At 32.9% G+C, this 25699-nt stretch overlaps 8 protein-coding genes across 10 annotated transcripts; 4 read left to right on the top strand and 4 right to left on the bottom strand.

Moving 5' to 3' along the window:
- The first annotated feature begins 485 nt into the window (after positions 1-485).
- LOC123892804 (serpin-ZX-like) lies at positions 486-3498 on the top strand. 2 transcript variants are annotated; one of them, XM_045942771.1, is made up of 3 exons: positions 486-715; positions 1685-2109; positions 2638-3498. In XM_045942771.1, the coding sequence occupies exons 2-3, from the start codon at positions 1732-1734 to the stop codon at positions 3442-3444; spliced, it is 1185 nt and encodes a 394-aa protein (XP_045798727.1). In that variant the 5' UTR covers positions 486-715; positions 1685-1731; the 3' UTR covers positions 3445-3498. The 2 variants fall into 2 exon arrangements, with proteins under 2 accessions (XP_045798727.1, XP_045798667.1); XM_045942711.1 differs by lacking the exon at positions 486-715 and having other exon boundaries at positions 1590-2109.
- Positions 3499-4239: 741 nt separating this feature from the next.
- LOC123894438 (heavy metal-associated isoprenylated plant protein 39-like) lies at positions 4240-4990 on the bottom strand. Its single transcript, XM_045944446.1, has 2 exons — positions 4841-4990; positions 4240-4751 (listed from the first exon to the last, which is right to left on the bottom strand). The coding sequence occupies exons 1-2, from the start codon at positions 4863-4865 to the stop codon at positions 4438-4440; spliced, it is 339 nt and encodes a 112-aa protein (XP_045800402.1). The 5' UTR covers positions 4866-4990; the 3' UTR covers positions 4240-4437.
- A 498-nt stretch (positions 4991-5488) lies between these two features.
- On the top strand, positions 5489-8504 carry LOC123894115 (serpin-ZX-like). Of its 2 annotated transcripts, XM_045944114.1 has the most exons (3): positions 5489-5718; positions 6688-7112; positions 7644-8504. In XM_045944114.1, exons 2-3 carry the CDS (start codon positions 6735-6737, stop codon positions 8448-8450), a joined length of 1185 nt encoding a protein of 394 aa, XP_045800070.1. In that variant the 5' UTR covers positions 5489-5718; positions 6688-6734; the 3' UTR covers positions 8451-8504. The 2 variants fall into 2 exon arrangements, with proteins under 2 accessions (XP_045800070.1, XP_045799998.1); XM_045944042.1 differs by lacking the exon at positions 5489-5718 and having other exon boundaries at positions 6593-7112.
- Positions 8505-9245: 741 nt separating this feature from the next.
- Positions 9246-9996, bottom strand: LOC123895318 (heavy metal-associated isoprenylated plant protein 39-like). Its single transcript, XM_045945568.1, has 2 exons — positions 9847-9996; positions 9246-9757 (listed from the first exon to the last, which is right to left on the bottom strand). The coding sequence occupies exons 1-2, from the start codon at positions 9869-9871 to the stop codon at positions 9444-9446; spliced, it is 339 nt and encodes a 112-aa protein (XP_045801524.1). The 5' UTR covers positions 9872-9996; the 3' UTR covers positions 9246-9443.
- A 696-nt stretch (positions 9997-10692) lies between these two features.
- LOC123903072 (serpin-ZX-like) lies at positions 10693-13507 on the top strand. The gene is made up of 3 exons (XM_045952945.1): positions 10693-10722; positions 11692-12116; positions 12647-13507. The coding sequence occupies exons 2-3, from the start codon at positions 11739-11741 to the stop codon at positions 13451-13453; spliced, it is 1185 nt and encodes a 394-aa protein (XP_045808901.1). The 5' UTR covers positions 10693-10722; positions 11692-11738; the 3' UTR covers positions 13454-13507.
- A 741-nt stretch (positions 13508-14248) lies between these two features.
- On the bottom strand, positions 14249-15750 carry LOC123903073 (heavy metal-associated isoprenylated plant protein 39-like). Its single transcript, XM_045952946.1, has 3 exons — positions 15529-15750; positions 14850-14925; positions 14249-14760 (listed from the first exon to the last, which is right to left on the bottom strand). Exons 1-3 carry the CDS (start codon positions 15532-15534, stop codon positions 14447-14449), a joined length of 396 nt encoding a protein of 131 aa, XP_045808902.1. The 5' UTR covers positions 15535-15750; the 3' UTR covers positions 14249-14446.
- Positions 15751-16817: 1067 nt separating this feature from the next.
- LOC123902552 (heavy metal-associated isoprenylated plant protein 39-like) lies at positions 16818-25056 on the bottom strand. Its single transcript, XM_045952312.1, has 4 exons — positions 24896-25056; positions 24695-24770; positions 24097-24539; positions 16818-16845 (listed from the first exon to the last, which is right to left on the bottom strand). Exons 1-3 carry the CDS (start codon positions 24899-24901, stop codon positions 24211-24213), a joined length of 411 nt encoding a protein of 136 aa, XP_045808268.1. The 5' UTR covers positions 24902-25056; the 3' UTR covers positions 16818-16845; positions 24097-24210.
- On the top strand, positions 18615-22931 carry LOC123902551 (E3 ubiquitin ligase PQT3-like; the record flags this gene model as incomplete). The annotated part of the gene is given in 12 exon segments (XM_045952311.1): positions 18615-18808; positions 19023-19104; positions 19193-19359; positions 19687-19763; positions 19935-19991; positions 20096-20252; positions 20330-20478; positions 20657-20803; positions 20806-20820; positions 20915-21308; positions 22219-22430; positions 22536-22931. Coding segments are annotated over 10 exon segments (1314 nt in total), but the record flags the coding sequence as incomplete, so codon positions are not given.
- Positions 25057-25699: the final 643 nt, after the last annotated feature.

The following is a 25699-nucleotide window of genomic DNA, read 5'->3' as shown; positions in this document are numbered from 1 at the left end:
AAAAAAATAAAACTCTATTTTGTAATCGATCTAGGTAGAATATTTCATTTTAATTAATGACTCAAAATAAAGACGAATATAAATATTATACGACAAATTTTAACATAATAAATTTTGTAAGGATCAAAACAGGAATTATTAAAGAGATTTGATTGGTTAAAAAAATTTGTTTTTAATCTTTTTTGGTCAAGATTATCCCATCAACTTACCTCCCCTCGATCTACTTTGAATCAAAATTTAAAAACAAATTTTTTTAAACAATCAAATCTCTTTAATAATTGAGACTTAATATATATATTTTTTTTTGTCAAAATTGCCCCATCATCTCCCCTCTCATTCCCTCCATCTACTACAAAGCGGACCGTTAATTTTCCCTCATTAAGATTTGCTCTGAACATTCACAAAAAAAAAAAAAAGATTTGCTCTGAATTTGAATTATTTGTTTTTTTTTTTTTAAATTGAAGTTTAAGTTAGGTGCGTATTATCAGGCAGCCTATAAATATCCTTTCAGATCTGCTTCAGCAAAGCTTTCACGTTTTCATCATCTCTCTTTTTGTCAAACCCTAACCTTACCCTCCACCCAAACCCAGCCACCGCGCCGCCGCTCCTCCAGTGATAACCACAGCCACCGTCTCCTACCTCTCTGAAACAAAAGGGAATAAAAGAGAAAATCAGAATTTTAGGTTAATTGTTCAATATTTTCCTTTTCTAATTGGTAATTTCTCCTTCATTCATTATTTATTGTCCAATTTGTTGTTGTTGATGTTGGAACACTTAACAGGGATTTTGTTTGTTGTTGATGATTCAAACTAAAGAAGGATTTTGTTTATATTTTTACGGTAAAAGATTTTATTGATATTTCTAGAATTATATCATATATTCTCTTAATTTTATTTGTGTAATTTTATTTATTGCTTCAAAAAAATGCTAGGAGAAAGACTTTTTTTTTTAGCTAAAAAGTATTTTGATGATATTGATTAGAACATGACATTTTATTTATGTTAGTTACACTATAAATAACTATTTTTGAAGTTGTTGATGCTATTTGTAATTTAAATAGTTGATGTTCTCTTAAAAAAAAATTGAAATTTTTATTAAGGGACCATATTAATTACTCTAAAAATAAAATGGCCAAGTATATGTCTGATACGACATCGATACTTGTCCGATATTTTTCGATACCAGCATCGGAGAAGTATCGACAATTAATATAACCGATATGTGTTGGATACTACTTCGATACGCGTATTCGAAAAGTATCGGATAATTAATGCACTTTGATGATGAAAAAATAGGAGAGGAGACTGATACAATTCGTGTTGAATGTCTTAAGTATTGAATGTTAGAGTAGACTTGAACCCTGGACCTCCAACCGGTCCAACTCTTTAATTCTTGGCTCAACTAGCTAAATCAGTTGAACTACTCATCCCATCCTTTTTGGGTAGTACTTAACTTAAGATATGTAATTGTCACTTGTTTGCTCATTTTGAGTAATTTGAATGTTAATTTTTTATCATTATGATTTTAGTTGTTTCTATATTGTGCATTTATATATTTAATTTTAAATTTAATTTTTAAATAACGGATCACGGCCGTATCGTATCAGGAATTTTGAAAAATTTTCCGTATCGGTATCGTGTCACGTATCTGAGCTTCATAGATTTTAATACATCCAAATTGTCAGGACCTTTTCCGGCTATCTTCTCTCATTCAAGAATCAGAACAACTACAATGGACCTCAAAAAATCAGGAAGGTGCCAAGAAGATGTTGCACTCACCCTCACAAAGCATTTATTTTTAAAACAAGATTCTCAGCAAAAAAACCTCGTCTTTTCGCCCTTGTCTCTCTTTGTTGTTCTTAGCGTCATGGCAGCTGGATCAGAAGGCTATGCTCTTGACGAACTTCTTACCTTCCTTCAATTTGACTCCATCCACAATCTAATGTCATTCTTCTCTCAGCTCGTCTCCCCTGCTTTGTTCTCTGACGATCGTATGTGTTTTATCAATGGAATGTGGGCTGATGAATCACTTCCCCTTTCTCATTCTTTTAAACAACTTGTGGCCACTCATTACAACACCACTTTGGCTTCGGTTGATTTTAAGACTAAGGTATGTACTATCACTTTCTATATATATATATATATATACATCATAAAGGGAGCTCGGGAAAAATATGTTTTCAGTCCCTACTTTTACGTTAAGTTTTGGTTTTCGTCCCTGTATTTCAAAATCACTTGTTTTTGTCCCCAATTAATTTTCAGTTTTGGTTTTAGTCTCAAATGTTAAAAATTATGATATGACAGTCCACGTATGATGCCACATGTCAACAGAATCCTACGTGTCAACGCCACATGGATTTTCGTTAGTCAACGGTTAGTTGACCTAACATTTGAGGCTAAAACCAAAACTGAAAATTAATTGAAGACAAAAACAAGTGATTTTAAAGTATATGGACGAAAACCAAAACTCAATATAAAAGTAGGGACTGAAAACACATTTTACTATTAATAATATATTTGCCGTTCAAAAAAAAAACATAATTTTTTGTAATCTAAATTTCTTTTATTTCCTCCAACCAAACATTATGAAAATGTTTCTCAAGAAAACTATTCATTTTGATTTTGATGTTTTTTGAAGGGTGATCAAGTGTGTCATGAAGTTAATTTGTGGGTTGAGAAAGAGACGAATGGCCTTATCACAAAGCTTCTTCATCCTAGTATGGTAAGCAAATTACCCACAGGGCTTGTCTTTGCAAATGCAATGTGCTTCAAAGGTGTGTGGAAACACAAGTTTATGGATACAGCTTTCCAGCATAGTTTTCACCTCTTCAATGGCACCAAAGTCATTGCTCCCTTCATGGTTAGCAAGCAGAGGGAGCACTTTATTGGTATTTTTGATGGTTTCAAAGTCCTCCGTCTTTCTTATAGACAAGGCAGGGATAAAACTCGTCGGTTCTCCATGTATATTTTCCTTCCAGATGCAAAAGATGGACTTTTGGCATTAATTGAAAAGCTAGCTTCAGAATCTGATTTTTTGAAAGACAAGTTTCCTCGGCGAAAAGTGGAAGTACGTCAATTTACTATTCCAAAATTCAAGATTTCTTTTTCATTTGAAGCTTCTAATGTTCTGCACGAGTTGGGAATGAGTTCACCTTTCTTTCTAACAAAAGTGGTAGAGGGAATGAACCCTCCTTTGGGCGTGGAAAGCATAAATCACAATGCTTTCGTTGAGGTAAATGAGAAAGGCACCATAGCTTCAGCAAACACTGTTATGGTGGCATTAAGAGGTAGTCGTCGTGCCACTCCTACGGACTTTGTAGCTGACCATCCTTTCCTCTTCTTAATCAGAGAAGATTTCAGTGGAACAATTCTCTTTATTGGTCAGGTTCTCAATCCTCTTGATGGAGCAGATGAACATACCACACACATATACCGAAGAAAATGAAGATGATGATGAAAGTTAGCAATCTCATTATCTAATTATTATATTTTGTGATTAGGAAGGTTCATGTTTTTCTTTATTATGCTGATATTGAATTATTACATTATTTTATTTTTGGTCAAAGAATTTTTTTATGTTGAATAAATATGAATAGCGACCCTCTCAGGTACACTTGCCAGTTGCTAAACCAAAAATTTGACAAATTAAAAATTAATATGCATGGGGTTAATTTGTCAAATTAATTCGCAGTATCTTTTTGAGTTCTTTCTTTTATACTTGTTGACAACTGAAGAGGGAAATGGACAAAGTGAGAATAGAGTTGCTGAGAAATTTGAGCGCTGGAATTTAAATTGTTGATACATTTTTGTTGTGTTAAAAAACAGATATTCCAGCAATTCACAGGCATCAATGCGATCATGTTTTATGCGCCAGTTTTATTCAACACATTGGGATTCAAGAATGATGCTTCGCTCTATTCCGCTGTGATAACTGGTGCTGTGAATGTCCTCTCCACAATGGCAAATTTTCATTGTGTACACAAAATCAATGTGTACTAAATCAATTTTATTTACAATTTTATATGAATTTCTATCATATTCATTACTCTCAGGATCAGGACCACTTGGACCTTCACTCTCATGTTCATTTTGACATCAAGTGATGTGAGATATATCTTGCATTTTGTACAATCAACATATACTCGCATTTCTCTTGTAAAAAAAAGAAGAAATAATTAAGATTACCACTACACTTAACATGTTACGAACTAAATTCAATTGTTTGAGATCAGATAGCTTATATTGCATAATCGGTAAATGAATTATAAATAATCTCAACAAATGATTTGAGATTGAACGGTCCAAATCTACATATGCGCCACACACAATTACAGCATAACTCCAATTCTCAAGAAAACTCTTGTGGAAAGAAGAATAAGAAGAAGAAAAACACACTAAAAACAATGCACTTTTTTTTCCTTTCAAATTATTCTGAAACTTAGCAAATGACACATGCACTAGGATTCTCTTCCACACTAGTATAGTAGTAATGTGGTTGTTTCATCATGATAGGATAATGATAAGCTTCACAAATCTTCACAACACCAGCTTCTGAGTTCTTATTATTTTGATCCTTTTTCTCTTCTGTACCCTTCTTTTTCTTCTCTTCTTTCTTAGCCTCTTTTGCTGGTCCAACAGATAATATCTTAGGACAACACAATTTCCTTAACTTTCCAACTACAGCCACAGGATCTATGTCTCCAGTTAAGGTTAATTTATGTTCCTTTATATCCAAAGACACTGACTCAACCCCTACAAAAACCATGGTTTATTTTGTTAGTATGAAATCACAAAGAAAATATAAAAATAACTTAAAGTGACAAGAGATTGAAATTCAATACCTGAAATATTAGAGATTGCTTTCATAGCTTTTTTCTTTGTTTTGTCATCATGTATTTCCACTTGCAGCACTATTTTCTGTCATGGAACAAATCAGAGAGGATTGTTAGAAGTTAATTAGTCCCATTAAAATCACTTCTAAACATGAAAAAAAATCTTGGTAAAAAAAAATAAAACTCTATTTTGTAATCGATCTAGGTAGAATATTTCATTTTAATTAATGACTCAAAATAAAGACGAATATAAATATTATACGACAAATTTTAACATAATAAATTTTGTAAGGATCAAAACAGGAATTATTAAAGAGATTTGATTGGTTAAAAAAATTTGTTTTTAATCTTTTTTGGTCAAGATTATCCCATCAACTTACCTCCCCTCGATCTACTTTGAATCAAAATTTAAAAACAAATTTTTTTAAACAATCAAATCTCTTTAATAATTGAGACTTAATATATATATTTTTTTTTGTCAAAATTGCCCCATCATCTCCCCTCTCATTCCCTCCATCTACTACAAAGCGGACCGTTAATTTTCCCTCATTAAGATTTGCTCTGAACATTCACAAAAAAAAAAAAAAAGATTTGCTCTGAATTTGAATTATTTGTTTTTTTTTTTTTAAATTGAAGTTTAAGTTAGGTGCGTATTATCAGGCAGCCTATAAATATCCTTTCAGATCTGCTTCAGCAAAGCTTTCACGTTTTCATCATCTCTCTTTTTGTCAAACCCTAACCTTACCCTCCACCCAAACCCAGCCACCGCGCCGCCGCTCCTCCAGTGATAACCACAGCCACCGTCTCCTACCTCTCTGAAACAAAAGGGAATAAAAGAGAAAATCAGAATTTTAGGTTAATTGTTCAATATTTTCCTTTTCTAATTGGTAATTTCTCCTTCATTCATTATTTATTGTCCAATTTGTTGTTGTTGATGTTGGAACACTTAACAGGGATTTTGTTTGTTGTTGATGATTCAAACTAAAGAAGGATTTTGTTTATATTTTTACGGTAAAAGATTTTATTGATATTTCTAGAATTATATCATATATTCTCTTAATTTTATTTGTGTAATTTTATTTATTGCTTCAAAAAAATGCTAGGAGAAAGACTTTTTTTTTTAGCTAAAAAGTATTTTGATGATATTGATTAGAACATGACATTTTATTTATGTTAGTTACACTATAAATAACTATTTTTGAAGTTGTTGATGCTATTTGTAATTTAAATAGTTGATGTTCTCTTAAAAAAAAATTGAAATTTTTATTAAGGGACCATATTAATTACTCTAAAAATAAAATGGCCAAGTATATGTCTGATACGACATCGATACTTGTCCGATATTTTTCGATACCAGCATCGGAGAAGTATCGACAATTAATATAACCGATATGTGTTGGATACTACTTCGATACGCGTATTCGAAAAGTATCGGATAATTAATGCACTTTGATGATGAAAAAATAGGAGAGGAGACTGATACAATTCGTGTTGAATGTCTTAAGTATTGAATGTTAGAGTAGACTTGAACCCTGGACCTCCAACCGGTCCAACTCTTTAATTCTTGGCTCAACTAGCTAAATCAGTTGAACTACTCATCCCATCCTTTTTGGGTAGTACTTAACTTAAGATATGTAATTGTCACTTGTTTGCTCATTTTGAGTAATTTGAATGTTAATTTTTTATCATTATGATTTTAGTTGTTTCTATATTGTGCATTTATATATTTAATTTTAAATTTAATTTTTAAATAACGGATCACGGCCGTATCGTATCAGGAATTTTGAAAAATTTTCCGTATCGGTATCGTGTCACGTATCTGAGCTTCATAGATTTTAATACATCCAAATTGTCAGGACCTTTTCCGGCTATCTTCTCTCATTCAAGAATCAGAACAACTACAATGGACCTCAAAAAATCAGGAAGGTGCCAAGAAGATGTTGCACTCACCCTCACAAAGCATTTATTTTTAAAACAAGATTCTCAGCAAAAAAACCTCGTCTTTTCGCCCTTGTCTCTCTTTGTTGTTCTTAGCGTCATGGCAGCTGGATCAGAAGGCTATGCTCTTGACGAACTTCTTACCTTCCTTCAATTTGACTCCATCCACAATCTAATGTCATTCTTCTCTCAGCTCGTCTCCCCTGCTTTGTTCTCTGACGATCGTATGTGTTTTATCAATGGAATGTGGGCTGATGAATCACTTCCCCTTTCTCATTCTTTTAAACAACTTGTGGCCACTCATTACAACACCACTTTGGCTTCGGTTGATTTTAAGACTAAGGTATGTACTATCACTTTCTATATATATATATATATATATACATCATAAAGGGAGCTCGGGAAAAATATGTTTTCAGTCCCTACTTTTACGTTAAGTTTTGGTTTTCGTCCCTGTATTTCAAAATCACTTGTTTTTGTCCCCAATTAATTTTCAGTTTTGGTTTTAGTCTCAAATGTTAAAAATTATGATATGACAGTCCACGTATGATGCCACATGTCAACAGAATCCTACGTGTCAACGCCACATGCATTTTCGTTAGTCAACGGTTAGTTGACCTAACATTTGAGGCTAAAACCAAAACTGAAAATTAATTGAAGACAAAAACAAGTGATTTTAAAGTATATGGACGAAAACCAAAACTCAATATAAAAGTAGGGACTGAAAACACATTTTACTATTAATAATATATTTGCCGTTAAAAAAAAAAAACATAATTTTTTGTAATCTAAATTTCTTTTATTTCCTCCAACCAAACATTATGAAAATGTTTCTCAAGAAAACTATTCATTTTGATTTTGATGTTTTTTGAAGGGTGATCAAGTGTGTCATGAAGTTAATTTGTGGGTTGAGAAAGAGACGAATGGCCTTATCACAAAGCTTCTTCATCCTAGTATGGTAAGCAAATTACCCACAGGGCTTGTCTTTGCAAATGCAATGTGCTTCAAAGGTGTGTGGAAACACAAGTTTATGGATACAGCTTTCCAGCATAGTTTTCACCTCTTCAATGGCACCAAAGTCATTGCTCCCTTCATGGTTAGCAAGCAGAGGGAGCACTTTATTGGTATTTTTGATGGTTTCAAAGTCCTCCGTCTTTCTTATAGACAAGGCAGGGATAAAACTCGTCGGTTCTCCATGTATATTTTCCTTCCAGATGCAAAAGATGGACTTTTGGCATTAATTGAAAAGCTAGCTTCAGAATCTGATTTTTTGAAAGACAAGTTTCCTCGGCGAAAAGTGGAAGTACGTCAATTTACTATTCCAAAATTCAAGATTTCTTTTTCATTTGAAGCTTCTAATGTTCTGCACGAGTTGGGAATGAGTTCACCTTTCTTTCTAACAAAAGTGGTAGAGGGAATGAACCCTCCTTTGGGCGTGGAAAGCATAAATCACAATGCTTTCGTTGAGGTAAATGAGAAAGGCACCATAGCTTCAGCAAACACTGTTATGGTGGCATTAAGAGGTAGTCGTCGTGCCACTCCTACGGACTTTGTAGCTGACCATCCTTTCCTCTTCTTAATCAGAGAAGATTTCAGTGGAACAATTCTCTTTATTGGTCAGGTTCTCAATCCTCTTGATGGAGCAGATGAACATACCACACACATATACCGAAGAAAATGAAGATGATGATGAAAGTTAGCAATCTCATTATCTAATTATTATATTTTGTGATTAGGAAGGTTCATGTTTTTCTTTATTATGCTGATATTGAATTATTACATTATTTTATTTTTGGTCAAAGAATTTTTTTATGTTGAATAAATATGAATAGCGACCCTCTCAGGTACACTTGCCAGTTGCTAAACCAAAAATTTGACAAATTAAAAATTAATATGCATGGGGTTAATTTGTCAAATTAATTCGCAGTATCTTTTTGAGTTCTTTCTTTTATACTTGTTGACAACTGAAGAGGGAAATGGACAAAGTGAGAATAGAGTTGCTGAGAAATTTGAGCGCTGGAATTTAAATTGTTGATACATTTTTGTTGTGTTAAAAAACAGATATTCCAGTAATTCACAGGCATCAATGCGATCATGTTTTATGCGCCAGTTTTATTCAACACATTGGGATTCAAGAATGATGCTTCGCTCTATTCCGCTGTGATAACTGGTGCTGTGAATGTCCTCTCCACAATGGCAAATTTTCATTGTGTACACAAAATCAATGTGTACTAAATCAATTTTATTTACAATTTTATATGAATTTCTATCATATTCATTACTCTCAGGATCAGGACCACTTGGACCTTCACTCTCATGTTCATTTTGACATCAAGTGATGTGAGATATATCTTGCATTTTGTACAATCAACATATACTCGCATTTCTCTTGTAAAAAAAAGAAGAAATAATTAAGATTACCACTACACTTAACATGTTACGAACTAAATTCAATTGTTTGAGATCAGATAGCTTATATTGCATAATCGGTAAATGAATTATAAATAATCTCAACAAATGATTTGAGATTGAACGGTCCAAATCTACATATGCGCCACACACAATTACAGCATAACTCCAATTCTCAAGAAAACTCTTGTGGAAAGAAGAATAAGAAGAAGAAAAACACACTAAAAACAATGCACTTTTTTTTCCTTTCAAATTATTCTGAAACTTAGCAAATGACACATGCACTAGGATTCTCTTCCACACTAGTATAGTAGTAATGTGGTTGTTTCATCATGATAGGATAATGATAAGCTTCACAAATCTTCACAACACCAGCTTCTGAGTTCTTATTATTTTGATCCTTTTTCTCTTCTGTACCCTTCTTTTTCTTCTCTTCTTTCTTAGCCTCTTTTGCTGGTCCAACAGATAATATCTTAGGACAACACAATTTCCTTAACTTTCCAACTACAGCCACAGGATCTATGTCTCCAGTTAAGGTTAATTTATGTTCCTTTATATCCAAAGACACTGACTCAACCCCTACAAAAACCATGGTTTATTTTGTTAGTATGAAATCACAAAGAAAATATAAAAATAACTTAAAGTGACAAGAGATTGAAATTCAATACCTGAAATATTAGAGATTGCTTTCATAGCTTTTTTCTTTGTTTTGTCATCATGTATTTCCACTTGCAGCACTATTTTCTGTCATGGAACAAATCAGAGAGGATTGTTAGAAGTTAATTAGTCCCATTAAAATCACTTCTAAACATGAAAAAAAATCTTGGTAAAAAAAAATAAAACTCTATTTTGTAATCGATCTAGGTAGAATATTTCATTTTAATTAATGACTCAAAATAAAGACGAATATAAATATTATACGACAAATTTTAACATAATAAATTTTGTAAGGATCAAAACAGGAATTATTAAAGAGATTTGATTGGTTAAAAAAATTTGTTTTTAATCTTTTTTGGTCAAGATTATCCCATCAACTTACCTCCCCTCGATCTACTTTGAATCAAAATTTAAAAACAAATTTTTTTAAACAATCAAATCTCTTTAATAATTGAGACTTAATATATATATTTTTTTTTGTCAAAATTGCCCCATCATCTCCCCTCTCATTCCCTCCATCTACTACAAAGCGGACCGTTAATTTTCCCTCATTAAGATTTGCTCTGAACATTCACAAAAAAAAAAAAAAAGATTTGCTCTGAATTTGAATTATTTGTTTTTTTTTTTTTAAATTGAAGTTTAAGTTAGGTGCGTATTATCAGGCAGCCTATAAATATCCTTTCAGATCTGCTTCAGCAAAGCTTTCACGTTTTCATCATCTCTCTTTTTGTCAAACCCTAACCTTACCCTCCACCCAAACCCAGCCACCGCGCCGCCGCTCCTCCAGTGATAACCACAGCCACCGTCTCCTACCTCTGAAACAAAAGGGAATAAAAGAGAAAATCAGAATTTTAGGTTAATTGTTCAATATTTTCCTTTTCTAATTGGTAATTTCTCCTTCATTCATTATTTATTGTCCAATTTGTTGTTGTTGATGTTGGAACACTTAACAGGGATTTTGTTTGTTGTTGATGATTCAAACTAAAGAAGGATTTTGTTTATATTTTTACGGTAAAAGATTTTATTGATATTTCTAGAATTATATCATATATTCTCTTAATTTTATTTGTGTAATTTTATTTATTGCTTCAAAAAAATGCTAGGAGAAAGACTTTTTTTTTTAGCTAAAAAGTATTTTGATGATATTGATTAGAACATGACATTTTATTTATGTTAGTTACACTATAAATAACTATTTTTGAAGTTGTTGATGCTATTTGTAATTTAAATAGTTGATGTTCTCTTAAAAAAAAATTGAAATTTTTATTAAGGGACCATATTAATTACTCTAAAAATAAAATGGCCAAGTATATGTCTGATACGACATCGATACTTGTCCGATATTTTTCGATACCAGCATCGGAGAAGTATCGACAATTAATATAACCGATATGTGTTGGATACTACTTCGATACGCGTATTCGAAAAGTATCGGATAATTAATGCACTTTGATGATGAAAAAATAGGAGAGGAGACTGATACAATTCGTGTTGAATGTCTTAAGTATTGAATGTTAGAGTAGACTTGAACCCTGGACCTCCAACCGGTCCAACTCTTTAATTCTTGGCTCAACTAGCTAAATCAGTTGAACTACTCATCCCATCCTTTTTGGGTAGTACTTAACTTAAGATATGTAATTGTCACTTGTTTGCTCATTTTGAGTAATTTGAATGTTAATTTTTTATCATTATGATTTTAGTTGTTTCTATATTGTGCATTTATATATTTAATTTTAAATTTAATTTTTAAATAACGGATCACGGCCGTATCGTATCAGGAATTTTGAAAAATTTTCCGTATCGGTATCGTGTCACGTATCTGAGCTTCATAGATTTTAATACATCCAAATTGTCAGGACCTTTTCCGGCTATCTTCTCTCATTCAAGAATCAGAACAACTACAATGGACCTCAAAAAATCAGGAAGGTGCCAAGAAGATGTTGCACTCACCCTCACAAAGCATTTATTTTTAAAACAAGATTCTCAGCAAAAAAACCTCGTCTTTTCGCCCTTGTCTCTCTTTGTTGTTCTTAGCGTCATGGCAGCTGGATCAGAAGGCTATGCTCTTGACGAACTTCTTACCTTCCTTCAATTTGACTCCATCCACAATCTAATGTCATTCTTCTCTCAGCTCGTCTCCCCTGCTTTGTTCTCTGACGATCGTATGTGTTTTATCAATGGAATGTGGGCTGATGAATCACTTCCCCTTTCTCATTCTTTTAAACAACTTGTGGCCACTCATTACAACACCACTTTGGCTTCGGTTGATTTTAAGACTAAGGTATGTACTATCACTTTCTATATATATATATATATATATACATCATAAAGGGAGCTCGGGAAAAATATGTTTTCAGTCCCTACTTTTACGTTAAGTTTTGGTTTTCGTCCCTGTATTTCAAAATCACTTGTTTTTGTCCCCAATTAATTTTCAGTTTTGGTTTTAGTCTCAAATGTTAAAAATTATGATATGACAGTCCACGTATGATGCCACATGTCAACAGAATCCTACGTGTCAACGCCACATGGATTTTCGTTAGTCAACGGTTAGTTGACCTAACATTTGAGGCTAAAACCAAAACTGAAAATTAATTGAAGACAAAAACAAGTGATTTTAAAGTATATGGACGAAAACCAAAACTCAATATAAAAGTAGGGACTGAAAACACATTTTACTATTAATAATATATTTGCCGTTCAAAAAAAAAACATAATTTTTTGTAATCTAAATTTCTTTTATTTCCTCCAACCAAACATTATGAAAATGTTTCTCAAGAAAACTATTCATTTTGATTTTGATGTTTTTTGAAGGGTGATCAAGTGTGTCATGAAGTTAATTTGTGGGTTGAGAAAGAGACGAATGGCCTTATCACAAAGCTTCTTCATCCTAGTATGGTAAGCAAATTACCCACAGGGCTTGTCTTTGCAAATGCAATGTGCTTCAAAGGTGTGTGGAAACACAAGTTTATGGATACAGCTTTCCAGCATAGTTTTCACCTCTTCAATGGCACCAAAGTCATTGCTCCCTTCATGGTTAGCAAGCAGAGGGAGCACTTTATTGGTATTTTTGATGGTTTCAAAGTCCTCCGTCTTTCTTATAGACAAGGCAGGGATAAAACTCGTCGGTTCTCCATGTATATTTTCCTTCCAGATGCAAAAGATGGACTTTTGGCATTAATTGAAAAGCTAGCTTCAGAATCTGATTTTTTGAAAGACAAGTTTCCTCGGCGAAAAGTGGAAGTACGTCAATTTACTATTCCAAAATTCAAGATTTCTTTTTCATTTGAAGCTTCTAATGTTCTGCACGAGTTGGGAATGAGTTCACCTTTCTTTCTAACAAAAGTGGTAGAGGGAATGAACCCTCCTTTGGGCGTGGAAAGCATAAATCACAATGCTTTCGTTGAGGTAAATGAGAAAGGCACCATAGCTTCAGCAAACACTGTTATGGTGGCATTAAGAGGTAGTCGTCGTGCCACTCCTACGGACTTTGTAGCTGACCATCCTTTCCTCTTCTTAATCAGAGAAGATTTCAGTGGAACAATTCTCTTTATTGGTCAGGTTCTCAATCCTCTTGATGGAGCAGATGAACATACCACACACATATACCGAAGAAAATGAAGATGATGATGAAAGTTAGCAATCTCATTATCTAATTATTATATTTTGTGATTAGGAAGGTTCATGTTTTTCTTTATTATGCTGATATTGAATTATTACATTATTTTATTTTTGGTCAAAGAATTTTTTTATGTTGAATAAATATGAATAGCGACCCTCTCAGGTACACTTGCCAGTTGCTAAACCAAAAATTTGACAAATTAAAAATTAATATGCATGGGGTTAATTTGTCAAATTAATTCGCAGTATCTTTTTGAGTTCTTTCTTTTATACTTGTTGACAACTGAAGAGGGAAATGGACAAAGTGAGAATAGAGTTGCTGAGAAATTTGAGCGCTGGAATTTAAATTGTTGATACATTTTTGTTGTGTTAAAAAACAGATATTCCAGCAATTCACAGGCATCAATGCGATCATGTTTTATGCGCCAGTTTTATTCAACACATTGGGATTCAAGAATGATGCTTCGCTCTATTCCGCTGTGATAACTGGTGCTGTGAATGTCCTCTCCACAATGGCAAATTTTCATTGTGTACACAAAATCAATGTGTACTAAATCAATTTTATTTACAATTTTATATGAATTTCTATCATATTCATTACTCTCAGGATCAGGACCACTTGGACCTTCACTCTCATGTTCATTTTGACATCAAGTGATGTGAGATATATCTTGCATTTTGTACAATCAACATATACTCGCATTTCTCTTGTAAAAAAAAGAAGAAATAATTAAGATTACCACTACACTTAACATGTTACGAACTAAATTCAATTGTTTGAGATCAGATAGCTTATATTGCATAATCGGTAAATGAATTATAAATAATCTCAACAAATGATTTGAGATTGAACGGTCCAAATCTACATATGCGCCACACACAATTACAGCATAACTCCAATTCTCAAGAAAACTCTTGTGGAAAGAAGAATAAGAAGAAGAAAAACACACTAAAAACAATGCACTTTTTTTTCCTTTCAAATTATTCTGAAACTTAGCAAATGACACATGCACTAGGATTCTCTTCCACACTAGTATAGTAGTAATGTGGTTGTTTCATCATGATAGGATAATGATAAGCTTCACAAATCTTCACAACACCAGCTTCTGAGTTCTTATTATTTTGATCCTTTTTCTCTTCTGTACCCTTCTTTTTCTTCTCTTCTTTCTTAGCCTCTTTTGCTGGTCCAACAGATAATATCTTAGGACAACACAATTTCCTTAACTTTCCAACTACAGCCACAGGATCTATGTCTCCAGTTAAGGTTAATTTATGTTCCTTTATATCCAAAGACACTGACTCAACCCCTACAAAAACCATGGTTTATTTTGTTAGTATGAAATCACAAAGAAAATATAAAAATAACTTAAAGTGACAAGAGATTGAAATTCAATACCTGAAATATTAGAGATTGCTTTCATAGCTTTTTTCTTTGTTTTGTCATCATGTATTTCCACTTGCAGCACTATTTTCTGTCATGGAACAAATCAGAGAGGATTGTTAGAAGTTAATTAGTCCCATTAAAATCACTTCTAAACATGAAAAAAAATCTTGGTAAAAAAAAATAAAACTCTATTTTGTAATCGATCTAGGTAGAATATTTCATTTTAATTAATGACTCAAAATAAAGACGAATATAAATATTATACGACAAATTTTAACATAATAAATTTTGTAAGGATCAAAACAGGAATCATAAATTTGTCAAAAAAAAAAATCATAAAAAACAAAGTGGTATACTTGAACGGACTAATTTTTTTTATTTACTTTTATATGAATTAAAAGTAAAAAATTGTATATATTCATAGATTTAAAACATATTTAAAAAAAAAAATCCCTCAGAACATTTATTTTTTAATGCAATTAAGGAGAAGCCTAGGTTGAATGTATGGCATGAGATCTTAAACTTTGAATAAATATCCTAGTTGATTGGTGAGTTGTGCATGGGATTGAAAACAGAGCAAAACTAAGAAGTGACAAGTTTTTTATAAATAAAAAAAATGAAGAATTTGCATTCATTTTATTGGATCATAACAACAAATAAAACATACAAACTAGTGAGTACAAAATTTTACATTCATTGATGCAAACAAACAAAGCAGGGGAAACTGTGAGTGAGGCAGAAGCTATAGGGATTGGTGTACTAAAACTTAGCTCAGCTTGAAGGTGTTTAAAAGGAAAATGAAAATAGAGTGAGAGAATAAGTCAACTCAAGTCTTTTAAAAAATTTGTGATTAGTCACATTTTGGTTTAGAGTGCACGAATCTCAGTATCTCACATTAACTATGAATCAAAATAATATTTTTTAAATTTTTAATTGAAGATGCGACGTCTCACTCTTTTATAATTTTAGAGCATTTGATCTGATGTTTCTCTCGAACTCCCTCAACAAATATCACTTAGTATAAGACACTTGTGTTCAACTTTAATTATTAAATAAAAGGGTTTTTATTTTACATGATTGACACTATAGTAGTGTTTGTAATTTTGTCCTTGTTTTTAAATTAAGGAGAAAAAAAAAAGTGAAAAATTAGAAAATGGAAGTTTCTGATCAATGACCCAATTGATATAATTAATTAATGAAAAATGCTAAATAGTGTCCCCGACACTATTTAAGAAACCAAATATAGTAATATCATATTGAAGTTTGTGCCGTCAACGTCTCGAAAGTGTAAACAGTGTTATTTTTAATTTTAAAATTTCCTTTTTTGATTTCCTTAACCAGTGATCGAGGGCACCGGTTAGCATCACCCTTAATTAATTAATGGTTGAGATCTACACTACTGAATTGCTTACTTTGCCAGCAACCCTCAAAATATTATCCACAACTGCCTTTTCCATGAGCATTTTGGAACTACAATAATTATTTAAGTCAACTCTTCTAAGATGTAGTACTTATTTGACTCTTCCGGTGTTTTATGTTGTATTATTTCTTTTAAATAGCTTAAAATTTCTATGACCAATTTCATTATTTTTCTTTTTCATAATAGAGTTGAGGATCGAACCTACGACTTCTAGCATACTACTCAAACCTCTCATCACTAGATCAAACCTAATGACTTTGAATTTTTGTTATTTTAAGTAAAAATTCAAAGTCATCCAAGTTTTAATTAAAAAAAAATTATTATTAGCTGATGTGGAATTAAAATAAATATATACTTTTTTTTCATGTGTGTATGCCACATCATTGAAAATGCACAGGCAACTATGAAGTTGTCCAGCATGGGGTAAAATGAGAAAACTTTCATATTGCAGGGGGTAAATAGAAACAAATTCAGTAGTCACTTAATTGTTTTGAGAATTATTGTCAAAAGAAATAATTCTAGAGAATTGAAATGTAATTCTAGCCAAAACAAAGAAAATATGAAAGAATAGTCTCGCAAGCCTTGTATCAATAATACTTACAATAGGATTGGCCAAAAGTGGTACTGTTCATTGCAAATTTTGAGTTTTTCGCTACTGTTCACCATTCCAAATCCCCTTCCACCCCGTTTCCCTTTTTCTCGTTTGTTTTACTCGACAGTCTTTCTCCCAGGCTTTCTATCTGCCATCGCAGATTGCTTTTGGAGTTTGTTTGTCTCGTTTCCAATTTGTTTTGGCTATATACCCGTTTCCTTCTTCCTCCTCTTTCGTTCTATCTCGCTCTCTCGCTCTTCATTATTGTTTCTGTTCTGATTTGTTTTTTTTTTTGTTTTCTCTCCATGGCCGATAGGTTTGATTTCTTGTGCGATGCCGTTCCGGGAAGAACTGCTTGGCGATTCAAGGTTAGGGTCGCTGGGATATGGGAAGTAACTGGTTTGATTTCCTTTTCTTCAATTCTGCTTTTTCATTTATAGTTGTTCTGACTTTGTACCTATTGCTTCTTGTTTGGTTGATTGGCTTGGACTGCATCATCAAGGTTTGTATTGTTATTACAAACTTTATCTTTGGTTTATTCTTTTTTGTTTTTCAATAGATTTTGTGTGTTTTTATTTTTTGGTTCTTTAATTGAACTGTTCAATTTTGATTTTTTTTTTCTTTTGCAGGGTTTGATTTTGTTTGTTTGTTTGTTTGTTTCATTTCAAGGTTTAAACTTGTTTCTTGTTTTATTTGCACTGGGTTTTTATTTTTCATAAATTGTGTTTCTGCAAAGTTCCTGGCCACTGCATTTTTTCCTTTATTTTCAGGTCCTGTTTTTCCTTGGTTCAATATTCAACATGGTATTTTTTTTTTTTAATCTGATTTGAAGTTGATATAGTCCAGACCAATTTTTTTTTTTTGATTGGATAGTCCTGACCAATTTGAAGAAAATGATGTAATGTGGTTTTTTGTATAAAACCTTTTGTTGATTTTTTCCTGATTTGGTTGGTTTGTTTCTTAGGCTGAGTATGTGAACCTTGATACACTGTGGGTTACTCATCCTTAAGTGGATTTTTCACACGATATATTTAATTTTCGTATATGTTTGTGTGCATAATGATCTGTGTTAGTTTTTGTGTAGATTGGGATTCAAACACACTTTTACATGGATAGGTCGATTTCCTGTTTCTTGTGTAGCTTGTGACCCTTCTAATATTATTTGAGGTAACTACTAACTTCAAAGGTTTTCAAAAGGATTTTATGTTTGTGTCTGCTTTGTAGGTTCTTATGAGTCAACATATTTTCTCATTTTCTTGTGAAGAAAAGTGTTGTTCTTTGCTTGGGTTGATCAAGATCATAGTTGGAAGTTAACCTTTCTCCCGGTTCTATTGCGTCTTCGTGATTATTTTGTTCGAAGGAAGTTGAATTTTCTGAATCTTGTGACGAAGACGAAGCATCGGGAAGGAAGAATTCTTGAAGTGAATCTCATCATCGTCGTGGCGGTTCGATTTGTTCGATCCTAATCTTAGTATAATTTGCAAGTGTAGGGAAAAAAAAGAGTGCAAAAGAAAGAAAAAAATAGATTGAATTTATTGTACTGTTTGATTTGTTTTGAGTTTCAATGACAGGGCTTTCTATTATTATTTTTTTTTAAATTTCAGAGGCCCTTTGATTTGATTCTCTAGTGTGTTTTGTTATTGCTTTGGTAAATTAATCTTGTTTTATAGATTGAAAGAGAAATATACCATGGCGGTGTATTATAAATTTAAAAGTGCAAGAGATTATGATTCAATTCCTATGGATGGTTAAAAGCACCTAACTTTTCTGCGGAATTTATATATATGATAGTTCATATATTAGGTTTCTTGAAATAGCACATTTACAGTGTTTTATAGTTGATCTGTCTCTTGGAATTTCAGAATATCTTGATGAAGAAACGTTGATCCCTAAAAATACGTCAGTGTTAATTCGTCGAGTTCCAGGACGGCCACGTTTACCAATTGTTACTGAACTAGAGTACTATCCCAAACCTTTAATCTTGTTATTACTGTTATTGGATTTTTCAGCACTGATTATGCGTTGTGCATATAAGTTTGGTAAAATGGGAAGTCATATCGGTGTATCATTTTCTGTTTATGTTCTCCATGTAGTGTGGCACAGCCAGAAACTACATTGATTTGTGAGATAGATTATGTGTTCTTGAGTCGCAGCTGTATTTTGCTTTTTGCAGACAACAGGTGGAAAATAAGGCTGTGGAAACTAATCCTGCGAACAGTACTTTAGCAGTTGATGATATGTCTGCCATGAAATATGTAAGTCCCTTTTTCTTCTCATTTTGTTTTTTAAGAAAATTCAGCTGCATTCTTTATGGGAATTGATCACTTCGTACCACTTAAACAGCCTGAAGAATCAGATTGGGATGAATTTGGCAATGATTTATATTCAATACCCGATCAACTTCCAGTTCAATCGATCAACATAATTTCAGAGGCTCCTCCAACAAGCAGCATTGGTGAAGAAAGTAAGATTAAAGCATTGATTGATACTCCAGCATTGGATTGGCAACAGTGAGTAAATTAATCTCCTTTCTTTGATGTGTTTTTTGTGCATGGAATCAGTGTAGAATGGAAGTATAAGTATATGCAATAGATATACAGAAACAAATAAATACTAATTCCTCAACCAAGTTCCTTTCAGTTCCAACCCATCTAAAGCATTTTAATCAGTGGTAGTAATTTGGTTCCTTCCATTCAATAAAATCCGATCATAACATAAGGAACCCATACCCTTCAGAAGATTTCATTCCGCATGCCTAAAATGCCTTTCTTTTGGTTAAAACGCTTGCATTCTTGGATTTCTTATGTTTTATGTTGATTCTATTTTTTTGTATGCAGGCAAGGTTCAGACTTTGGAGCTGGTAGAGGTTTTGGAAGGGGCATGGGTGGACGGATGGGGGGTGGACGTGGTTTCGGTAATTCCCTTTCATCATCATCATCATCATCATCATCATCATCATCATCATCATCATCATCATCATCATCATCATTATATACATTTTTGAGTGATTTGCTTAATTGGACACAAAATTTAATACACTGATGAACTAATGTCTAATGGTTATTTACTTGTCGGGGTCTGCCAGGTTTGGAGCGGAAAACACCTCCACAAGGCTATGTATGTCACAGATGCAAAGTGCCTGGTATGTTAAAATTTCTAAATTTAATAATCCACACATCTGCTTATAAAATGCTGGATATCATTGTCAGTTTGTGTAGCTTACTTTTTCTTCTCACTTTTGTTTAGGACATTTCATTCAGCACTGCCCTACAAATGGTGATCCAAATTTTGACATCAAGAGAGTCAAGCAACCTACTGGTATTCCTAGATCTATGCTGATGGTAAATCCACAAGGTTCATATGCTTTACCAAATGGTTCAGTAGCTGTTTTGAAGCCTAATGAGTGAGTATATCTTGATTCTTCTCGTCCATTTTGTCATATGTAGACATGAAATTGAGTTTCATGTTTTCCTTTAACAGGGCTGCTTTTGAGAAAGAAATAGAAGGAATACCGTCTACACGTTCTGTTGGGGATCTCACACCTGAGCTCCACTGCCCCTTGTGCAGTAATGTTATGAAAGATGCTGTGCTGACTAGCAAGTGTTGTTTTAAAAGCTTCTGCGACAAATGTATGTGTTTATGCTTTTGTAGCATGTATGGTATCATACTAATGCATCTTCATAGTGCCTCTTCCTCATTAAGCTGACACTAAATATTTTAGATGCTGTAATGCTATTTTTAGCCCTGAACTATAGAATGGAATCTTAGATTGATGTTATGTTATATCACTCTGAAAATTCTTTTCAGGTATTAGGGACTACATTATCTCGAAGTCTATGTGCATCTGTGGTGCAACGAATATTCTTGCAGATGATCTTTTACCGAATAAGACACTAAGAGATACCATCAATCGCATACTGGAGTCAGGCAATAGCAGTACTGAAAATGCTGGGAGCATTTTCAAGTTCAAGGTTATTAAAACTATTAGTATGATTTTACTCTTACTTGGACCATCACTGGCCATCAATTATCACATACATTTTTTATTTGAATTTAATTTTTCAGATATGGAGTCTGCTCGCTATCCACAGCCTAAGATTCCATCTCCAACATCATCTGCTGTCTCCAAGGGAGAACTAAAGATTTTGCCTGTCAATGAAGGAGCAGCAAATATACAGGATACCGCTGATGAAATAAAGGTTGTTTCTGCTCCACAGCAGGCACCAGAACATGTAAATATCCCTAGAGCTGGTGATGTATCTGAAGCTACTCATGAATCTATGAGTGTGAAGGAACCAGTCTCACAAGGGTATACACAACAATATACAAAGTAAGTGAGTCTTTCCCCTTCAAATGGATAAACAAGAAGTGGATAGAAGGTTTTCACGTGACTTCAATGGCAACTGCTGGAAGTCGTTGGGGTGTTGTTATGTCACGGAATGCGGGATTCAGTGATCAGGTTTGCTGTTTATTTGTATTCTAATCTATGATATGATATTGTTGGAATAAAAGCTTTTATGCTTTGTTTGAGTATTTGTTTTCCTTTCCTGCCTTTATTTGGAATGTTTTGTATTTCATTGAAAATCACTATTACTACATGGCCTGGCTTTGGTCTGAGTAATATTCTAAACTGGTGTGCTTGAAATCCTCTTTGGATCAGATCTTAATTTAGTTTTACCACCCTGCCAACAAAGTTTAATAGAATTTAGCCAAAATTCACCCATTTTCTAGAGAGTGGTTATTGTCTTGTTAGCAATTTGGTCCTTTTATTGAACTCATTCTAATTCATGTAAAAAAAGAGTTTGTTAATTGTTCCGGATGAAGATGGTGACATTTTGTTTTGCAAATTGGCTGGAACTAAGTAGTATGGTTGGCACCTAGCTTATGAGTTGGGATTACCAAAACGTGCTTTGCAGGACTGATTCCTTGGATGCAGTTACTATTATCCCGGACAGAGTTCATCACAGGTTCCATTCTTACGCGCAGATATGCTTCAGCAGGTTGTGGACCTGCTGCATCGGGATTCGACAGTTTCTCTGTCTCATGTCCTTTGTGACGCTAAACAGTGGGTGCTTTATGTCATTGGTCATCTCCGATGGGATTAGGCTCCTTGCTCATTTTGGATTCTATAGGAGCTCCGACTTGAGTTTTTTTGCTTTGTTTTTCCTTTCTGTTATTTTGGCGGGCTTCCGCCTTAATGTCACTGAAAAAAAACTGTTCCTCTTAGTAAACACTTTATTAAACACCATAAGCTAAATTTCTTGTTACTTATAATAAAGCGGCAATTTTTCCCTTGTCTTCTCTGCTCTTCTGCTCTGCAGTTAACATCTCTTTTTGTTACTTTCTCATCGTCCACCTTTTACATGTAGGTTGTTGAACCTGATTTTCTCTATCCTAGCGAAGGAATCCATAGACGCTGGGATAATGGTTACAGGATCACAGAAACTGCTGCTACATGGGATCAATATGCTCTTATATTAAGCAATTGCATTTTAGCCTTCCTTGGCAGGGTCTGCAAGCTGCCACCAAAATGCAAAAATATGAAAAATTTTGCAATATGAAGTTCTCAACTCGTACTGAGGTATACGCATCTTGTTTCCCCTTGTTACATACTCGCTCCGGAATTGAACATAAGTGAAAAAGTCCATCTAAAATAGTTTCGTGACTACAAACTTCTTGTTCTTAGGTACTTTGCAAGTCATATCCCGTGGAGTTTGCGTCTTACTTTCATTATTGCCGCTCCTTGTCATTTGATCAACGACCAGATTATGGATATTTGAAGCGCCTGTTTTGAACCTGATATCTTTTTTACTATTGTGTTCATGGAATATCGTGGTAGAAAAGAATCACGTGGTCCGAAGAGAAATTATCGAAGAAAAACTCACAACGCAGAGAGAAAATGCAACCATTGTGACGAAACTGCCCCTATGTAAAAAATTGAATTGACGAAACTACCCTATGTATGCATAAATGTTCTCAAATACATGTGGGTCAAGTATATGTATATGTGTAGAATTACTGTGTTCCAGTAACATTTCTACAACTTTAGACAATTTATTTGCAACGAAAATTTTACTTCTCAGATCAACTTCCTGAAAAAAAAAATAGAAATTATGGGGAAAAAAGATATAAGATAATGCATTATCTTATATTCAGAAACTTAATTTATTTATTTTTATTTTGCTTAGGCTAGCCCGTATTTAAAACTGAATTTTATGATCGGGCTAAAAGTCATAAAAAAGAATCGGGCTAATATTTTAAGGTTCAAACTCTATATATATTCGGGTTTGGCAAGACAACCAAACAAGTTAGTCTATTTTAACAGCTCTACCTCAAAAGACAAAAATTGTGTATTTTTTTAATAAGAAATTGTGTATTTTCTTTATTATAGTTGCAAAACAAATTATAGGCAATAATTATTAAAAAATATTGTGTATTCTCTTTACTACGTGTCTCTTAAATATGATTAGTCAATAAGGATGAAAATTTGACCCATCCACAGTAGGCACCCGAAAAAAATACCCGCAACGGGTAGAGTAAAACCCACATTTGGATACGAGCATTGGTATGAGTAATTACCCATAAAAATGAGCGGGTATTTATTTTATATCCCACCACATACCCACATAATATATATCTATTTATTTTGTTTATATTATTATATAATAATATATGTATATCAATTTTAAAAAATAAAACTCTATTAAACCTTATACATTTTTAATAAAAATGTTTATTTATAAGATAATGCAAACTCAATGTGAATATATCAACAAATATATGAATTTTAGCATGAGGTTGGTAATGATTTTGTTTATAATTTTCATTAGTCAACATTAAAATCTCTTAATTTTTTTTAATTCTCTTAAAATTATGTGATATTTTATAATTGATCGATGAATTTTTCGTAAAAATGCGGGGTAGCGAGTACGATATGGATAGTTAGGTACCCATAGGATATGTGCACGGGTACAAAGGTTGTTACCCAAGCAGGTATGAGAATGGATACATGTATTTTTTCAACGTGCGGGTATGGGAATAGGTATCATAGTAATCTTACCATACCTTACCCATTGTCATCCCTAATAATCAAAATATTTATCATAAAATAATTATACAGAAATATTTTCAATGATACATCATAATTTTAGTCTGAGTTTTAATCTCCCAAAATTCTTATCATTGATATTATAAAAATTTAATTTTAAATTTAATCCACCCGTGCGAAGCACGGGTAAAAGCCTAGTTATAATCAACACTATACCTCATATTACTTTTACAAATGATAAAACAAAAAGAAAGACAAATACAATTGATTTTTTCAGATTAATGTCTTTTTATCAAAATATAGTATAAGAAATTTAGATGATGACACAACCATTAGGATCCTCTTCAACGCTTACAGCCCTGTAATAAGGATTATATTGTGGTTTAATCTGATTATAATAGGCAGCATATGTTGGTGTTCCATAGAACATGAAAGGATCAATCACAATTTCTTTTTTTGTTGAATCCTTCTTATCATCTTCCTTCTTTTTAGGTTCTTCTTTCTTTTCTTCTTTAGCTGGTCCAACTGAAACTATGTCTGCATGGCAAATCTTCCTTAGCTTAGCCACTACGCGTACCGGATCAATATCTCCGATTAAGGTTAATTTTTGGTCTTTCATGTCCACTGAAACTGATTCAACCCCTGCAACAATATTACAAATATACAATCTTAGTACATAACTAGTGTGACAGTACACAACACGGAAATTGATGGTACATGATTAGTAGGATTTTTTATTATTTTTCATTTCATGAAAATAAATAAAAAAATATATATAATTGCAATGAATTTAGTACCTGAAAGGCCAGAGACTGCCTTCATAGCTTTTTGCTTGATTTTGTCATCATGTATATCCAACTTTAGCACAACTTTCTGTCAAACAAAAATCAAGTAATTGTTAGGATGATCAACATTCAACACTCAATTTCTAAGAAAAATTATCACTAACTATGCTTTAGCTATGATAAATATAAAAGAGGTAAAGTATATATACTGACCTTCATTATTGTTGTAGAAGCTTTTGAGATGTGAGAACTAATTAAGGTAGAAAAATAATTCTTGATGCAAATTGGAGTAGAAGAGGAAAGGAAGAGATAATGTTTTAATTTGAAGTTAAGTTTGATGGTTTTTTATAGTAAGGGAGGAAGAGTTGATGACAGAGGCAGGTCAACCTAAACTATAGTCAACACAAGAAGTGGTCTTCTACGAAACTTAAAAGTTGAAATATAAGACTTTTTCAATCTATAGTTTGTTTGATTTCCAAATTCCAATATTACGTTCCTTCTTGGAACACTCATACATAGATACATCAAATCATATTGTGGGTGGAGGGGTTGGCCCTAGACCCCGCTTTGGCTTTATTTGTGTCTCAATTTCAATAAATTGTGTATGATTGTTGTTGACAGTAGTAGGCTGCGTACGGAATTGCGATCCGATTTGAAATTGATATAATTGATGATACATTGAAGTATTCGGTTGGGTGCTGGTTGAGTTTCGGATCAACGCATATTGCGAAAATTATGCATGAATGGTTGTATACGGGTGAATGCGGGTCTTTAAAATTCTATTTTTTCATAATCGAAACTGACTGAACAATTATTAAGATGTAACTTTGTTTTTTTTCTTCTCACTCAATCTCGTATACTGTTCGCTTTATTGTTTTTATCCATTTTTTATATAAGAGAGAAATTTTTTATTTTACAAGCTTTTAATATGTTAATAAAGAAAGTGCAATATATATATATATACTTCTCTTCTACTTTATCTATTATTGTCTTTAGATACACAAGTTTGAAACAAAG

Source organism: Trifolium pratense, linkage group LG1, assembly GCF_020283565.1.
Source record: "Trifolium pratense cultivar HEN17-A07 linkage group LG1, ARS_RC_1.1, whole genome shotgun sequence".
In the NCBI taxonomy this organism is placed as follows: domain Eukaryota; kingdom Viridiplantae; phylum Streptophyta; class Magnoliopsida; order Fabales; family Fabaceae; genus Trifolium; species Trifolium pratense.
The sequence above is the reverse complement of the archived record's forward strand: the minus strand, read 5'-3'. Positions and strand labels throughout refer to the sequence as shown.

Bases quoted from the DNA above. Each gene is read 5' to 3' on its own strand.
- LOC123892804 (XM_045942771.1), top strand. From the start codon at position 1,732: ATGGACCTCAAAAAATCAGGAAGGTGCCAAGAAGATGTTGCACTCACC. The intron at 2,110-2,637 runs GTATGTACTATC...TGTTTTTTGAAG, and splicing joins CGGTTGATTTTAAGACTAAG to GGTGATCAAGTGTGTCATGA.
- LOC123894438 (XM_045944446.1), bottom strand. From the start codon at position 4,865: ATGAAAGCAATCTCTAATATTTCAG. The intron at 4,752-4,840 runs GTATTGAATTTC...TGGTTTTTGTAG, and splicing joins AGCAATCTCTAATATTTCAG to GGGTTGAGTCAGTGTCTTTG.
- LOC123894115 (XM_045944114.1), top strand. From the start codon at position 6,735: ATGGACCTCAAAAAATCAGGAAGGTGCCAAGAAGATGTTGCACTCACC. The intron at 7,113-7,643 runs GTATGTACTATC...TGTTTTTTGAAG, and splicing joins CGGTTGATTTTAAGACTAAG to GGTGATCAAGTGTGTCATGA.
- LOC123895318 (XM_045945568.1), bottom strand. From the start codon at position 9,871: ATGAAAGCAATCTCTAATATTTCAG. The intron at 9,758-9,846 runs GTATTGAATTTC...TGGTTTTTGTAG, and splicing joins AGCAATCTCTAATATTTCAG to GGGTTGAGTCAGTGTCTTTG.
- LOC123903072 (XM_045952945.1), top strand. From the start codon at position 11,739: ATGGACCTCAAAAAATCAGGAAGGTGCCAAGAAGATGTTGCACTCACC. The intron at 12,117-12,646 runs GTATGTACTATC...TGTTTTTTGAAG, and splicing joins CGGTTGATTTTAAGACTAAG to GGTGATCAAGTGTGTCATGA.
- LOC123903073 (XM_045952946.1), bottom strand. The intron at 14,761-14,849 runs GTATTGAATTTC...TGGTTTTTGTAG, and splicing joins AGCAATCTCTAATATTTCAG to GGGTTGAGTCAGTGTCTTTG.
- LOC123902552 (XM_045952312.1), bottom strand. The intron at 24,540-24,694 runs GTACTAAATTCA...ATATTGTTGCAG, and splicing joins GGCAGTCTCTGGCCTTTCAG to GGGTTGAATCAGTTTCAGTG.